The 18,434-nt window shown below is 37.3% G+C and overlaps 2 protein-coding genes across 2 annotated transcripts; one reads left to right on the top strand and one right to left on the bottom strand.

Annotated features, from left to right (window-relative positions):
• The first annotated feature begins 4,909 nt into the window (after positions 1 to 4,909).
• On the top strand, positions 4,910 to 7,438 carry LOC112280945 (peptidyl-prolyl cis-trans isomerase FKBP16-3, chloroplastic). The gene is made up of 7 exons (XM_024516912.3): positions 4,910 to 5,081; positions 5,646 to 5,899; positions 6,064 to 6,147; positions 6,264 to 6,313; positions 6,518 to 6,566; positions 6,709 to 6,783; positions 6,938 to 7,438. Exons 1-7 carry the CDS (start codon positions 5,051 to 5,053, stop codon positions 7,055 to 7,057), a joined length of 663 nt encoding a protein of 220 aa, XP_024372680.1. The 5' UTR covers positions 4,910 to 5,050; the 3' UTR covers positions 7,058 to 7,438.
• Positions 7,439 to 9,553: 2,115 nt separating this feature from the next.
• On the bottom strand, positions 9,554 to 13,027 carry LOC112281503 (glucose-6-phosphate/phosphate translocator 1, chloroplastic). Its single transcript, XM_024518102.3, has 6 exons — positions 12,975 to 13,027; positions 11,477 to 12,205; positions 10,676 to 10,901; positions 10,311 to 10,536; positions 9,914 to 10,127; positions 9,554 to 9,737 (listed from the first exon to the last, which is right to left on the bottom strand). Exons 2-6 carry the CDS (start codon positions 12,059 to 12,061, stop codon positions 9,723 to 9,725), a joined length of 1,266 nt encoding a protein of 421 aa, XP_024373870.1. The 5' UTR covers positions 12,062 to 12,205; positions 12,975 to 13,027; the 3' UTR covers positions 9,554 to 9,722.
• Positions 13,028 to 18,434: the final 5,407 nt, after the last annotated feature.

Below are 18,434 nucleotides of genomic sequence, written 5' to 3'. Positions count from 1 at the left end.
CATAAAAAAATTCATTCATCCAATAAGAATATTTTTAGAAAATTCTAAAATATTCTACAATATTCTTAAAATATTTAAGAAGATTCAAAGAATATTTTCAAAAAATTAAATAAATTTTCTAGAAGTTTTGTCTTCATGCAATATGGAAACTTTTCAAGAAGCTTTTTAAGATTGTTTTATCTTCAAACAACATCAAAACTTCTCAAGTATTTTTCTAAGATTGCTTTGCCTTCAAGCAATATGAAAACTTCTTACCAACATATCTCTTGGAGTTCTAGCTCACCTCTCTTAGTATTAATCTTGTACTCATCTGATTTAATCAAATTCTTCTTAGATTTCTTGTTGAAACTCTTCTATTTAACTTCTTGTTTGATCTTCTATATAGTATATTTGTGACAATATTCTTCAATTTAATTTTTTAATTGACATCAAATTTATAAAAAATATTTAAGAGAAGCATAATTATAAACTCACAAATATTTACTTGTATATCTATTACAATATTCACAAATTCCAAAAAATATGTAAGTTTATTTTTATTATTTCAAAATCCAAAATCACTGAAAATATTTTATATTTCAAAAGCTCTCAAAAACTCAATTTTCATCCATATTACTTTAAATTAATGCCAAAAAAATCCTACTACAGACTTATCTCTAGTCTTGCTTTTTGATTTGTAATAGAACCTTAGAATTGCTGTATATATGGCATCATGTTTCAATAAATTCAACTTACTCATTCAAAAACATGTTTATTACTTTAAACTTTGCCACTAAGATATTTATAATGATAACCAAGTGTATATTTAGTTTTATTACTTATACCAAATTACAATAAAATCTATTTATGATTATTATAAATGTATGATGTCTTTAGTAATAAATTTGAAGATTATACTAATTATGGTATTTAAATTTAATATTTCTTTTTATAAAATTATTAGAATTTATATATAGTGTGATAATTAGTCTTTTTCAAGACATCTTGTGTAGCTTCCTATGTTCTACAAATTAAACTAATGATAAGTTATCTAAATCATATTTTGCTTCAATCAATCTTTTATTTTACATCCAATACAAATAATATCATGATACAATAATATTAGGTATGTTTGATAAACTTATTTTTTAAATCTAATTATTCAATATAATTTATTAATAGATATGTCTACTTCTAAACCAATTGATATTACACTCATCTTGTTATAGAACCAAAATCAATTCTATTTAAATCAAAAAAATTACTAATGGTTTATATTATATTATATATATATATATATATATATATATATATATATATATACATTATTTTATGTGAAAACTAACTTAGGAATGTACCTAACATCTAATTGTGGAAGCATTTGAACTTATCTTGAAGTTTGATTTACAATCCAAAATATTGTTTCAATAATATTTATATATTATTGAAACAAGATTTGAAACCACCATATATACCAATTACTCATGATGTATTTGCTTCTTTATAAAAGTTGATCCTACAAGTAGGTCTTTGCTTATACATTGTCTTTCCTCTTCACTTGATGCGGAGGTACAAAGAGTCATCCTATCTCCTCTATCTTTAAAAGAGATAGTCCTTGCTCCCCAATCAACTTCTTTATTCTCCATTTCTAACCATGGCATACCAAGGATAATATCATACCTTAGCCTTGTCACCTTGAATTTCTTTCTTAAGATGTAGGCGTCTATAAATCTCAAGGTTTTTTCTTCACATGTCTCATTCAATACATTCTCTTGGTCATCTGCAAGATATATACTTCTTCCTTTCATTGCCTTACTTTTAATTCTAAGCTGGTTGGTAATTTTAGTTGAGATGTAATTTTCTATAGAGCCACAATCTATAAACAATCAACATGGTTGTCTTCTTAATAGTTAGTCCCATTAGATGCACCTATCAATTCTTTTTATAGTTGTCCATGTTGAAGAAATAGAACTTTGAAGTCACAACATATAGCATCAACAATGTTGCATACAAAGAAAGTATGGAGTAAGATTTCTCTCACTTCCAACATCTAATATTTATAGGTTGTGGTTGCTGCCCTACAAGACAACTTTCACTCTTTGACTTTTACACACATGATCTTAGGTCCTAGGATCCTTTGGCATCTAACATACTTTGAAGATATCCTATGTTCCTTAGATTCTTTGATATCTTACTAACCACAAGGGTATCCTATACCAAATATTAATTACTCTTACTTAGACTTGGGATATTCCCGAGTTCATATTTTATCCTCTTGACTTTAACTCTTGATCTTTGACCTCGTCCTATATCCATAGGATGTCTTTTCCATACACCAAGAGTCAATCCTTTGACCATTAATAATTTACCTATGATAATATTTTTAATTATGTAACTTATTTTATTTTTACTTATTTACTTCAACAGTCCAAAGCTATGCCATTTGTCTTTAAGAGATAGTAGCTATTTCCAATACTACTCTTGGTGCCTTTACTAAGAAGCCTTGTTTTCCTGCTCTATCTCATTATCAACTTGGTGAATTACAAAACTGTGAACCTGCCTTGACTTATTAATGCTTGAATTTTGACGTTTTGAACAACCTCCGATCTGATGGTTTGGTTCCCAATAATAAAAACATAGTTCCTTTTGCATTAATATTTGTTGTCTTTGTGGTACCAATGATCTTTGTAGGACATCATTTTCTATTGGCATTGGTTGTTGTGTCATAGTATTAGATAGCGACATAGCACTTTCTGCTATAGGTCTTGCTCCACGATTTCTAAAATCTATAGCTTTGACTTTTTTGCAATTCAAATTGTCTCTTCAAATGTTTGTGATTCTTTAGCACCACTTCTCGCTGGACTCCTAGTTTCAAACCTCATAGGAATCGATCCATCATTTCTGTCTTTGAAATATTATCAATTTCAAGATATAAAAACTTGAATTGGAAGATATAATCTTGCATTGACCTAGATTATATAAGCTTTGTCAAGTGATCGCATGCTATCTTTTTTGTATTGATGGGCCAAAATTGATTCTTAAAGTCGATCTCAAACTCTTATCAATTACAAAATCTATCCTGAGATCTATTACTTTGAACTTGATGTTGCTACCAAATGGATGTCGCACCTTTCAAATAACTGGTTACATATATAATTTCTTTATTAGTATTTATCCAAGATAGTTAGAAGAATTGTCGCATGTTGAAGAGTCATTGACATACATCTTCTTATCTTAAAGTTCCAGAGTATGTGCTAAGCTTACTCAATTTTAGCTTAGCAGATATTGATTATCTTGTCCTTCAAGCTTCTATTTGTCCTTGCAAAGTAGCTATCTGACCTAAGAGGTATTGTATTTGAGCCTCTATGTAGGATTGCTCCACCAAATCTCCTATATTATAATTTCTTTGCTAGATTCTACTATTGTAATGCCTTCTCACCTCTCATTTAATTTTTTAAGAGTAGCTTGTAGTAGCTTCAATACGATACCCAATGTGACCACAACAATTGACTTTAGATCAGATGATTACTATTGACATATTACTAAAAATAAATAGTCTAACATTCACTCTAATACCAATGAAATAAGACTTGTTTATCTCAAAGACTCAAGATCCTTCTAATCTACAATAATATAAAATTTTATCACAAAGTATGACAAAATAGACCAAAATAAGACTGAATAGAACTAAACAAAATAAGACACGAAAGACAAAATTGAGTAAATTGAAATAGAATAGAATAGAACTGAACAAAACTAAACAAAAAGATGCAAAATCAAATTTTAATAAGAGAAAGGATCTAAAGCCATACCTAACTAGATGCTCCAAAAGGCCCTTGCTAGTCCTATTTATACTTTGTTTTACTACCTTAGATTTTCTAAAATATTCTTAGGTGGTAGATTCTACTTAGATTACTTTCTTAAACTCTTTTTAGAAGATTTCATGGTGGATCCCACCTAAATAACTACCTTAGGTCTTTTTTAGAAAGTTCTATGATAGATCCCATCTAGATAACCTCCTTAAATTCTTTGTAGAATGTTTCATAATGAGTCCTACTTGGTCCACTAATCTAATCCCAATTCTAGAAACTTCCATGGTTCTAACTATCTATCTCTATACAAATATCTTATCTATACCCTATTAGAAGCATATTTTTGTTATTAAAAATAATATTTTGAAATAAATAATCATGCAAAATATTTCATCTTTAAAATTTTAAAACAAAGTAATACATTCTAATTTTATATTTGTTTTTAGGATGAAGCTCAAAGCATTGAATTGCATAGAATCTCTCAATATTTTGTTAAAACAACGGAACATATATGAATACATCATATTATTCCAAATAAAATTTCACAACTTTGTCACTTCATTCTTGAAGCAAAACCAATACATATTTTATTAAATCAACGGTATCAAAAATAATAATTAAAAAATAATAATAATTAATAAAATCCACTCACCAAAGAGTTCAGTTTCATATGAAAGACAACTTCCAGCTCCAACTAACCGAGGAATTTAGCGGGGGAAGTGACGAGGGGGGGATTTAGCGGGGGAAGTGACGAGGGGGGGGGGATTTAGCGGGGGAAGTGACGAGGGGGGGGATTTAGCGGGGGAAGTGACGAGGGGGGGGATTTAGCGGGGGAAGTGACGAGGGGGGGGGGGATTTAGCGGGGGAAGTGACTAGGGGGGGGATTTAGCGGGGGAAGTGACGAGGGGGGGAATTTAGCGGGGAAGTTGGAGGATAAAAAGGCGGAGGCCAAGGCGGGGTGGCGCAGGTGTGGTGCCCAGGATTGGAAGCGCGCTCCAGCTCGGGTCTTGAAAAGAGCATCGAGTAGGATAAGGTAGCGCCAGCGCCACGGCCATTGCTCCGCCCCTCTCCCCCTCGTATTTGCCTCCTTCCCTTCCCTTCCCTTCCACTTTCCCTCCCCTTGCAACAGCAGCGACGTCACCCCCCCACCCCCCCCCCCCATCACTCACTCACTCACTCACTCACTCTCCCTCCCTCACCCCCACGCTCCCACCCATTTGCTCACCTCGTTGCTGTTGCATTCGAATTGGAGGGTGACCATGGCGCAGTCCTGCCTGCACTCCACCGCCGGTAATGCCTTGGCTTTCCCGACTCCAGTGTTTGGGTCCCTCCCCTTGTTGCTCCAAATTTGTAGCTTGGGCGGGACTGACTCCATTCGTGGGCATACCTGCATTCTTGTGATTGATTTTGGATTTTTAATTTCTTTTTAATTTTTTAATTTTGATTTGGTGAATTCAGTGATTGTTTGATGTAAAAGTTGTCTGCATCGTTTGTGTGGATGTTGTATCCGGGTTGTTTTGGGTAATTGCGTCGGTTTCTTGCAAGGTTCGCGTTGAATTGCATCGGTCTAGTCTTCGGCGATACTATTTCGTAGCTCAGAAATGATGAATGAAGCATGATGGCAGTATTAACTTTGGGTTCGAAGAATTATAGCAATAGGGTATGGCTGATCACACAATCGCAGAAGGGATTGGCTCTTCTTTACGCGCTCTTATTTGTTAAACTTCTGGGGAAAATGTGCTTTGAAGACTTCAACACAGCAGTGTCCACTGAAGCCTTCAAGTTATTGAGAAGGTGATCATTTGACTTTCAACTCAATGTTGTCACTGACTCGTGCGTCGCATCTGTGCACAGGAGCAGCTATCTGGACATTTCCAGCGGCCAAGATGGTGTCAACACCCAGACAAGCATCACTCGTAAGATGTTCTATGAGCAAGAAAGGAGAGAAGATGCAGGCTGAAATGCCGCGTAGAGAAGCTCTGGCAACCATAGCCTTGGGGACGGCTCTCTCTTGGCTGCCCAGTGGAATTGCAGATGCTGCTGGTTTGCCTCCTGGTCCTCCTGCTCCCAAGATCTGTGACGATACTTGTGAGAAGGAGCTTGACAGTGTAAGTTGAACAGCATTGTGGTCTGCATTTTCCGTAGACTTTTTTGCAACATCACTCAATGGATGACAAGAAATCCTGATTATACTACTTGCTTGAAATCTTAATTATATGCCGATATGCTGTCGACTGAGAAATCCTCTATGGGCTTACGATAACTATGGCAGATCCCAATGGAGACAACACCGTCAGGTCTTCAGTACAAAGACATTGTCGTTGGAACTGGGGACAGTCCGCCTGTTGGATTCCAGGTTATTTTACCGCACTCCACTTTCTGTGTACTCCCTGAAACTTGGTCAATGGTGCAGTTAAACCTTATTAGCTATCCAACCTACGGCCTCTAATTTGGAAACCTCTACTGAATCAGGTCGCAGCAAACTACGTGGCTATGATACCCAATGGCAAGATTTTTGACAGGTAGTTTTCGGCCTTTTCGCGTCAGTATGCCCTCATTCATTCAATCGTCCACGAACGCAATGTTAAATGTAGTTTTCTTAGATTTCGGATTGGATTACGAATAACGGATCGAAAATATCTAGGACAGATTCTTGTAAGGAATGGGACCTTCGCTTCCATGCCAATAGTAACAGGACTCATCTTACAATGGTGGTTTTGTACCAGTTCTCTCGAGAAAGGAGTGCCATATATCTTTCGAGTAGGTGCTGGTCAGGTGAGTCTTCGCTCTACCTAGAACTGCAATTTCAATCTGCATCATGGTCTATCCTAGTTAGCAATTCCCTTCACAAGGGAAGGCGATGGTCACGTCCTGCATTAACCAATTCTCTATCTACCATGAATGATCGTTTACACAGGTCGTCAAGGGCTTGGACGAGGGAATCTTAACCATGAAAGTTGGAGGCAAGCGCCGATTATATATCCCTGGCGAGGTACGCACTTTCCTTATAACTGCTTCCATATCCAGAGGCTACTCACACATGTCCCTTGATATATTATATGCTTGTAGAAGTTGCCTTTAATTCTGGCGAACGGTTCTGTTATGCATCCTCGAGTGATGGCAGATTCGTGTGTTGCTTGTGACAGTTGGCGTTTCCGAAGGGACTCGGTGCTGCAGCGGGTAGACCAAGAGTACCACCCAGTAGCCCAGTCATCTTCGACGTAAGCTTATTGTATATTCCTGGCATTTCAGACTTCGAGGAATAGTGTAGCTAAAGCTACCGTGCACACTCTCTTGTCACGAGTGACTCAAGTAGGATTGATCTGAACCATTTGGTTGATCAGTTGTAGAGATGTAACAAATTTTTTTTTTTTTTTTTTTTTCTAACAATTCGATCATTTAAGTTCATTCCGTACGTTCCACCACGTCGAATTGCTCAGTTTATTGATCAGGAATACTGAAGGAGCTTGTTGAGTGAATAACACCAGAAAACGTAGTGTGCAGACGCTAATATGATTATTATAACATAGCGCCTCATACGTGATAAATTCTTTGGTGCATGAGAGTAGAACATGTCAGTAATACCAAAATGGTGTAGTTGCAAGCATTATTTATAAACCGTGCGAGGCAAGATGAGTTTTATCAAAGTTACCTCAAAGAGATTCGAATGAATGTGTGTTTTCAGAATCCCACAATATACGATTCGTTAACACAGAAACTGCTCTCTTAATTTTTTTAAAACCAATTTTAATACATACGATAAAAGTGCAATCTTCATTATTCTTATTAATACAATTACTTTCATTTGTGTTGAAAAATTAGAAACCTTGTTTAACTTATTTTAAAGTTTTACAACATTTTAGAGATACGATCATTAATGTTTTTGAGAATGTTTTTTTTATCACAAGTATAGTTAAATTTTTTAAATAACAACTTATAGCTTGAACTCAATATAGTCAACTTGACATACATTGCATTGATTGACAACATAAACTATATATTTCATTTATTAATTAATCTATTTTTGTTTAGAAAATAAACATGCTTTTAAAGAATTTGTCGATTTCTCTTTGGAAGATATAAAAGTTTGTAACCCTTTTACATATTAATTTAATTTACTTTAAATTTCCTGTATTTCAGATAATTTGAATAATAGAAAAAGAACATCTTTGTAATATTGATGACTGTTTGGCTGCAATAGATTGGAAACTAAGATTTATATGAAAAGATTAGCTAGGATTTTATTGTAAAGTCTATTGTAGTTGCTTGAATTATTCCTTGAGTCTACAATGTTATCCCTCTAATAATTAGTACACATGCAACTTAGAGCATCAAATATAAAATGCCCTCAATATTCATTTACATTGAATGTTGTGAATGGATCACAATTTAAACTAGACTCAAAAAACCTAAAAGCTTAGGTCACATCAATAAGGTAGCATATATATATATATATATATATATTAAATCCATGTGAATGAAAAGATCTAATTGTTATGATTATTTATATTTATTATATATTAATATTTTTTCAAAAAAATAGTATTAATATATAGTTTCATAGTTTTAATAGTAAATTTTTTGTTGACAATAGAAAGTAAAATTTTCTCTTTATTCTAAATAAGTAATAATCTATAATTATTTCAAAAAGGATTTGTAAAAAAAAAAAAAAAAAAAAAAAAAAATCAACATGATTACTAATGAAGAAAGATGTGTAATATTTTAGTTCTAAATTTTTCTAATTTTAATTTTCTTCGGCAGCTTGTGCATAGATGTTTAAGATAATAATTAAATAAATTTATTTCCTCCAGTGCTCTTGTCAATAAAGATGTAAACAAATTTTTTATCATTGCATTTACCACTTGAAAAAAAGAAAATTGTTAGGTAGAATCTTCTTGTACTACACATCTTTGCATCCACACGATTGCTAAAAAATCAGTAGTTTTGATCTTGGATTATGACAAATCATGATAAATGTTATTTTCATTATTATAATGCCACGTTTTGATAGATTTTTAATGTATACATATATTCTGTATAATCATATATCATTGTTTTTGTCCTCACAAATTGTTGTCATATTTAGTTTTGAGTAACATAAACATAAAAGATTGTGTATGCTTACTGTCTTATTCATCAGTGTCCAATTCATGAAAAAAGAAGGATAAATTAAATAAATAATAGTAATAGCTCATTCCACATCAAAAACCAATTACTGTTTTGGAAAAGTATATGTTGAGTGATTGGCACAAAGGTGTCCACGTCATAAAAGAGTGTCTGCAATAGAACGATGTGTCCACCCAAAAGTTCGCTAAAAGCAAATTGGGTGATGAAAAGGATCCGGGTTCTTCAAACTAAGCGTGGAGTAGAGGGGTCACAATCCCGCTACACAAGAGTAAAGTTGTCCAATTTCAGAGATCCATACAAGTCTTTAGGGCACTGCAAACAATCAGTTTGACCACAGGAAATCTGTTCTCTGTAGGCAATGGCGCAGTTGCTACACTACCATCGAAACCCTAGCAGATAGCTTGCCATTGCAGGAAACCACAACAAATATGAAGGTTCATGGGGTTATTTTACGAAAATCATGAGGCAGCTTGTAGTGCCTTAAAGATCTTCACATAGTTTACACAACGTCGTTGCCTCTATTGTGATGTAAATCCGAATGCCAAGACGTTAAAAACCGCAGCTGCTGAATCCTAACCGTTCGCAATAGAGATAGAGTGTGGTGCTTTGCGACACTGGAAACAATGAACATACTCTTCATCAAATCAGCGGTTACCCGCACTCGAATCTCAGCTTACATACCAAATCCCCAAATACAGATATTGCAAAAAAGAATTTGACATCCAACACCTTCTTTACAGTTTAGACACACACGCTCGAGCCTAGACTACAGGTTAACGAATTCTGGGCGCGGCAATGCTCCGACTACTTAGAATTTGCCTGCACATCAATACGAAACACAATCCTCAGAAACAAGGGTTGCGCGCTAAACGCTGTCTACAAACGACGCAAAACCATCAAAAGTTATCTCGCTTTCAAACAGCCACATCCTCACATAGGCCAAATTTCTAGCAAACTTCCCTTACCAGTGAGTAGGAGGGTGCCGGAGAAAGTACCTGGGAATACAAGAAGGTTCCTAATATAGCAATGGCAGCACCCACAGCGTTCACTGGCCGCACTTGTGTGTGGAAAATGATGATGGATGACACGATAACCGTCACCCGCTTCATGGTGTTACCAATGCTGAACGTTAGTGGCGAAATCTCGTGCAACGACATGTACGACACCTGGTTGTACAAGTGGTAAAACACACTCTGCGCCACCACCCACCTGCACATCACCGTGTGGGTTGGTCAAAATCTCCCTCAATCCTCCACTCTAACCATGCTACTCGCATGTCTGTACATCAGGTCACTTCCCTCCCTGGTGAGAGCTCATGCACAAGGCCACACTCGAAACATCAACTACGTGGTACACGTTCTGGGGCATAGACTAGGAAGAAGATTCGACTACCAGAAAATCTGTGGTCCAATAGCCAAGTTAGCAACTTCCCATCCCGCCTGCCAGGCCTTGGGGCCTTCAACGGCAAGCGCGAAAGGAGTCAACAACACAAGCGACATCATGCTCAGGCATGCGTAGTAGTTCATGCCACCAACGCTCTTGCCGGTTGTCATCCCCTTCTTCGAGAAGATGTTACGGAAGACGAACGCAACGTTCGAAATCATGGCTCCCACAAATCCTGCCATACCAAAGTAATCAGATGATTCACCCTTTACCATCAACTCCTTATTGGGTCCAAAAACACCTGCATCCCTTTCAGATTATCCAGAATAAACACGCGACCTTGTTGAACAAACGCAATACTAACAGTACAATACCTGTCATGTTGAAGTTAAGCTCTGTGGCAGCAGCCAAACCACAACCACCAACGATAGGCAACAAAGACAGGTACACTGGCACTGGGAAGTGCTCTCCCAGCAACAATCTTTGAATGACCACGCTGAATGCGGGTTCTGCGCTCTTGATGATGTGTGTGAATGACACTGCAACCTTCGACATACTCACAGTCGCTGCCACGTGCCCAATCGTGTGCGCCAATGCCACCTTCAATTGCACAAACCATGAAAAGGTTAGAACAGCCCCCAATAAAACTGCTAGTGCTCGATCTCACAAGCACCAACGAACACTGCACACACGTTTGCCGATGCTTTTGTTCACAAAATCAACACTCTTTCCGAGTAGCGCGACTACAAGATACGGCTGCACAACCTGTGTGTAGCTAAAAAGGAATGTACCTAGTCCGCATTCCCCTTCCTAAGTGACCTGTACCTCTAGCTGCCTCACAATTCGTCTGATAGCAACTTAACTTCCAATCTCATTAACAAGCGCGTATAGCTGCGACAACTTGGTGCAAAGCGTAGAATGCAAGTGTAGGAAACAATTCGGACAATTTAGGCTATGCGGTGAAGATTTGGCATCATACTCGAGTGTTCATCTCCAGAAACACGCCGACCAACATACTTCATTCCTACAGCCACAGTGCATGCAAGAGTAACACCTGTGCCAATGCACATTGACTACTACAAAACCCTCTCTGTAATTACACTTTCATGACGAAATCGATTGGACATACTGGCCCGTGTGCACTACTTGGACGCGTAGAAAGGGCAGTGACGTACCGGAGCAAGGCCTTTCCAGAAGTCAGCATCCACGTCTGGTGCAGGCACAATCCGCAGTGCCCATGAAATAAGCATGATGGCTGAACCGGCTGCAAGGGATAGAGTGGATGTCAACCATGGGAATGGAAACGCATTCAGCACTTTCTTGTTGTAGATGTTGAATACCACATTCAATGCCCACCAAGTGGCGAAGTAGATTCCAATCTTCACTCGCCCCATTACGGGCTTCGCAACCTCGACATTGCCGACCTCCGGTGTTCCTTCCGGAAATGCGTCAGAAGCACCCGCATCAGCGGCCTGAGCAGATATTCTGTATACCTGTGCCCTCTTCATGGCTGGACCCACTTTTGTAGAGGAGCTCACACCTAGTGACTCACCAGCCAGGAACGGGTTGAAGCTCAACTTGCTAAGACTGATTGTTGTCTTCAGCGTTGTGGTATTTGCCACAGCTTGCACCCTGGAAGATTGTGAACGAGTGATTCCATACTGACTTCGAGCGATTGCTGAGCTTGAGGAGCTGCCCCGACAAGACAGGCGCTCGAGATTAGGAGAGGCCAGGCCTGGTAGAGTACGCATCGTCATCATGGTGCCTGGGCCTCCCAGCTGTGAACGACGCCTCAAAGCGAGTGAATTTGAAGGGCGAAATCGAGGAAGGACCGTATTCTCAAACAGATGAACAGTGCTGGTGATTACAAATTATTGCGCTGTCGCCCTCACTCCAGACGAGACCTGCAATTACACAACAAAACAAATGAACACAGAGGTACTTTTGAGACATTTTGTAAACGAATGACGACATTACTTGAAAAAACGATACAATGCAAGAAATAAAGACAGTAGGGAGAAAAAATCAAAAGAAAGGAAGAAAGAAAAGAAGAAGTACAGTAAAACGCCGAGTCAACGCAAGTGGCGTATTTGATGTGCACGGTACATACTTTCTAAAATTCTCAGCTTCTCAGCCAGGAATTGACTAGTACAATATGAAAGACGCCCAAAAAAGAAACATTTGCTGGACTCTGGTGTATTTCATGATCCCATTAAAACGATTGGTTTTAAGAAACAGGGATTCAGTGTTTCAAGTGCGAGATCCATCCGATCTCCGTATTCGTTAATCCCAATACCCGATGTAAGCGATTCTCACTTCCTTCGCTCTACACGGACCCACCGAGACCAAGCACTACGCTCCCAAGCCATCACCAGAGAGTACGTAAGTACTTCTTTGGAGAGAGCAACAGAAATTATTGACTTAAGACATTCATAGGCAACACAACACAAATTTGAGTTCACCACATATACACCAGTGCATCGACGTCTTCGAGATCAGCACCCATGCAGACAAAACCTCCCCACTACGTCATTCAGGAGAGCAAACAATCTAGTACGAGCAAAATCGTCAACACTTTCACAATCCGCATCCAACCCAACCAATTTCAAACCCACCCACTGCACATAAGCAGAAAACAATTCTCGACATCAGTAGATAGTGCGCGACACTCACCAGCCACCACCCTTGGAGCTCCAAACCACAAATCGGCCTCTCCGTCGATGCAATCTGCAGAATTATGCACCCTCTCTCACTCTCCGAGCCACAACTACACCCCGCGATCTTCTCCTCCACGTGCCTCGAGTCGTATCAATAAAAATATCGGTTGTAAAGCTGACAACGAGGGGGAAGGCAATGGGCCAGAGTGGAGGGAGGGATTGCTGGGATTACGGGGGGGGGGGGGGGGAGAGTGTTGAGACTAAACGAGTGATACCAACCAAGTCACTCACTCACTCACCCACACTCTCCGCAATCGTCCCTTCCGAGAAACAGGCTCGCACTCTTGCCAGCCGTCGATCCGACACCGACGTGTAGGGACCGGAAGAGCCCGACTGCCGCGGACCCTCCTGCACGGGACGCCGGGCAGAAGACGATTTTTTTTTTAGAGGGCAAACATCCGTATTGTCTTCTCATCGCACTTATTCCATCTGCCCGAAGGAAAGGTGCTGAGTTGGCGTATTACTTTTTAGGGTGCTTTTTCTCGGTCAGTCAGACTAGGTCGCGCTCTCGGATCCGCTCTCGCAAAGCGGCACTTGGCACGACTTCGCTGCGGGCCTAAGGATAGGATGCTTCTCCTCGTCCTGGTCCCCCATGGCGCCCACAATTTGCTTGGACGAGAGAACAGAATTCTATGCGGAGCAGGTTCGCCCCCTGCCTGCTATGGCCATATCCTCCTCCTCCCTTCCCTTCCCTTCCATCCCCTTGCCTCCCCCTGCTCATTTGCTTTTTCCGATCTTGGGCCTTTTTCAAACATATCTATCTTTCATCCTCTCTCATGGCGTTTCGATGTCTTTCATCCGTATGTGGATGAATGATCTGGGATTATGAGTCTCCGCCTCCAGGCGTGAGCAGCCGGTTCTTTCCTATCCTCTGACACTCGATCCGTCCAATCGTATTTTTCCACGTGTTCATGAACTGTTATTCCTGGAATCTCTTCTCTGCGTGTTCGGAATATTCCGAAAGTTGCTCAATTGTGGAAACTTTGATTACAGAGTTCAAATTTTGATTTACTTTTATCTTTTTGCTTTTTGCTTTTTTGCTTTTGTTTTGAACAAGTACACGCAGTTTCTGCTTATTGACTGGTTTATGAGCTTTTTATCTTCATAGTATTGTTCACGAAATATTTAGATTTAAAAGCATAATTCACTTATTTTTTTTATTTTTATTCGACATTAATTTCAAGGTGGGGTCCAATTGGCAAGGTTGAAAATTTGCAACTGGGAATCAAAGTGCCGTTCTCTTGTACCAACCTGTCGCTCTTTAATAATATAAGGCGATTGCAGACTAATTATTATCGAGGTACTATTATTACTAAGTGTATCCTTTTCACACTGTGAATTTTTTTCAAGTCAAATTGATTTAAAAAAAATGAGACATTGGGTTTGTAAATGACTGTTGCAAATGTGTACATGAGCTGATTGTTCTTAGTGATGTGTGATTCTCAAATACAATTTTATAATTTGATACTTTTCTAGTCTTCCGAGTATGTTGATATAACGTTGCTTAGTTGAATGGATCTTTGGGGTTTGTTTCTTTCTTTCTCTCTTCTAAGACTGCTTAAGAGAATTTAAAATTATATAATTATTTACAAGAAAACTATGAACAAATTTTGATTTTATGTACTATTTATAGAATGTTTTTAGTAAATTCTAGGTTAGAAGAGGTAATTACATCGTACTAAATTTCGACTGAATTTTGAATTCCAAACTCGAATAAAAATCTAACAAAATTAGCTATAAAGTTCTTGCATGAGTGCCATAGAATGATCTATTTTTAATTTTCTTTCAAATTACTGAATAAAATAAAACTACACAAATTTAAAAATTCATGATAATAATAATAACAATAATTTCTTATCAAAATTGATAATTTTTCTTTGCATGTAAGAAGAAGACATTTTTTCCATTAGCACTAAATTTTATATTTTCCAATGTTTATTTTATAATGTACGTAATATTGCATTATTTTATTTCAAGTAAAAAATATGGTTTTAAGAAACTTAATCCTGAATTAAGTTTCTTAAAACTATATTTTTTACTTGATTCACATAACATATTCACTTGAAGTGTTATTAGGTATCTTTAATTCATCTCATAGTATTTACGTTTTTACAAATCTTATTTCTAAAATAAAATTTTTGAATTTTATGATTCTCATAATAAGCATTTTGTGATAATGCTGAATTTTTTATTTTTTTATTTTTTAACATTTAACCTATTATTTTGAATGAAATATTTTCCTTCAATAAAATAATTGCATGTCCATAGAGGTGTTACAGTATCACACAGCAACATTTAAAATAATATATATATATGATCAGAATTCCTACATTTACAATTCACTTCTTTAAAACATAGAATTTTTATTTTTATTTAGAAATAATATATATTTTTTAAAAAAGTGAAAGTTTCTCATACATCACAAAATGATAATAATTTTTAGATCTCGCATCGGATTCAGTAGATTAGATCAAATTCTCATATTCAGTACATTAGAAAATATATATTTGAAGAGTTTTTACTTCTGTTTTTTTTTTTTTTTTTTTTTTTTTTTTTGCTGCATGGTTAGTTAAATGAAAATTAGATTTAAAAATGTATCTTGTAAATAGATAAAGTAAAGAGTTTAAGTCAAACTATTTACATTGAATTTGGACCAGTATATAATAACAGTAAGTTTAATATAATAATTACACATACATATGCAATATTATGATTCTTAACAATCGAATTGGAAATTAAAATAATCACATCAAATTCAGATTGTTTCATTGTTGTTTCAGTTTTTCATATTAAAAATTAAAAACTCCAATTATAATTTTCTTTTAAAATTTTTAAAATTTCCATCATGCTAATTGAAATTTTACTTTTACTTCTACTATATCAAAATGTATTTTTTTAATCCCAATGATCAATTTTTGTCAAAAGAACTAAATTTGGAAATTAGTAAGTAACTCTAGACAACATATCTATAGATATGTATCTATATATCTAGCCTATTAGCATTACTTGAGTAATAAAATTTATTTCTACTATTGTTTATACATAACCATACTTGAAACACCTAATTGATATATTAAAAAAATGTGTACTCAATTCATACGCAAGGATGCATTCAGTTCCAAAAATATCCTCCAAAAAACATTCACCAATACAAAAGATAAAAATAGGAAACCTCTCAATTAAATTAGGTTGACAATCTTCCCCCTAAGGATACAATACTATCTAAAGAAGTAGATCCAAAACTTTTTATTTAATAAGCTACTTTTTTGGATTTCTAACCTAAGAGCACATCTAAGACCAGGTGAAGTGAGTGGACTAACTCATGACCAATGTTGCCACGTAGGAAATGTGTCGAGGTGGCCAGGATGTTGACAGGTTCTACTTGTGTTCTTTCCCGCCTAAATGCTGGCGGTGTGACTGAATTTGAACGTCATGACAAGGCAGCGAGAGCGGGAAAGCGAGAGAGAGAGAGAGCGAGCGAGTGGGTTTTTGCTGATTCCCAAAGCCATTCTAACTATGGCGGGAAAGAACACAAGCTTGTCCGGGACCTGCATGTCTACGTTTCGTATCTGTACACAAATCGGTACAGAGCCTTCAAGCGATCCAGTTGTGCATTTGCGTCGCGTGTGGACGTCGAGCCGTTCGGAAGTTCAGTTAACGGGCGGTGGAGCTAGATGCAGGATTCTGAAACGTGCAAAGTGGAAGAAGAAGGGCCGAGATATCAACTATGTCAGGAGGAGCTGAAGAAGACCCTGCAAGTTTCGGGGCCTATATGAGGTATCGAGGGATCACATCATGCGGGTTTTTGTTGATGTGATGGACAGTCAGGAGGAGGTTGATGATGGGAGGGCGATCGAGGATGGTATAACCAGGGGTTCCATTAATGAAGATCTTAAGTACATGGATCTTCGACACAGCGCTGATGAGAGTGGAAAACTTTCTTGTTCAACTCGAGTCGTACTGGTTGCAAACGTGAATTCATTTTGCACAGTGCGCGTGCTTTACCACTGTGTACTCAAAAATTGGCTGAGAAGCCTCTTGCAAACCTCTAATGCACGATTGTTTGCCCTTTACTTGCTCTAGTTCTGGGCTGATTTCTATATTACCATGTAATGGAATCTATTAGCAATATGGATCAAAACTTCTCAATAGCTTAGCAGTTCTGATAATTTTACCTACATTCGTTCATAATTTTCCTACTCTGTATCATCATCTCATTCACAAACGATCCCCGGTCATTCTGGGGTGATTAGATTCCCAACTTCTACAATTTGATTTTATACCTGCACTGCGTGATCTTTATCACTCATCTTTGACGTCTTCTCTGTTATTTTCCCCCGTCTCTTATCTCATTGTTTCAAACAGCGATTATATATTTGGCTGCGAGAACGTGTCCAAAAAACGGTTCAGATTTAACAAAATCGTCCCTTCTACCTTTCACTTCAAATTGTTCAGATAAAGGTCTCGTTCTGCGAGAAAAAAATCATAAAATTTTAAAATTCAAAATAAAGTTATCAAAAAGGAAAAGAGGTAGAAGGAGAAGAAGAGGAAGAAGTAGAAGGAGAAGAAGGGAACATTTTTAATTTTACAGCACGAAGCAAAAGATTTGTTTGATGGTGGGGACAGGAAAGAGTAATTTCTATGCTTGAATTTTCTAGAATCCGGAGGGGCTTAGTTTCGAGCAGTCAACTCTTTTGGCCCGAGCAGCAGAACGGATTGACTACTGAGTTAGTAGAAGATGCACATCCAAAGGGCATGGATAATATGGTAGTAAAACGGGACCAGGATTTGCAGCAAAAGACGCAGGAACACTTGAATGGTTCATGGGAGCAGCTTGAGGGAGATGACGCATTAAAAAAATCTAAGCATTCTACTCAGGACATCAGAGATTCTCCAAAGAATTTGATGATGAAATCTTCACTGGATACTTCTGTCTCTCAATTATATCAACACACTTGTATATGCTTAGATGTTTTGCCCTTTTATTTACGTATGCTTTGAAATCACAGGTTACTGTGTCATTTAATCTTCTTTTGATTTGGTGTCTCAGAAGGAATGGGATGACAGCAGTTTCGTTGCCAATGATTTCGACACCTCACCAGTAACAAAGCCTGAATTCTGCTTCTCAGATGAAAACCTATATTTGGCCATGATGTTAGTAAAAGTTCTCGTCGCTGCTCTGACAAGGCTCATTTTGTAAAAGTTCAGTTGTAAAGTTGAACTGGCTGAATTTAGTTCGATAGTACTGAGCATCTTCCTGCCGTTGAAGTCATAATCATCGTTCTTATTATCGTTCACATTCTTAACGCAAACCATTGATATTCTCGTTGTTTAGCTGGATGCAAGCGCTGGTAACTACTGGACTAGTGAAATCAGCTCCGCTCCTCTCCGAGATGGCTTCGAAAACAAAAAACCA

The sequence above is a fragment of the Physcomitrium patens genome, chromosome 4 (assembly GCF_059467195.1).
Source record: "Physcomitrium patens ecotype Gransden chromosome 4, ASM5946719v1, whole genome shotgun sequence".
NCBI lineage: Eukaryota > Viridiplantae > Streptophyta > Bryopsida > Funariales > Funariaceae > Physcomitrium > Physcomitrium patens.
The sequence above is the reverse complement of the archived record's forward strand: the minus strand, read 5'-3'. Positions and strand labels throughout refer to the sequence as shown.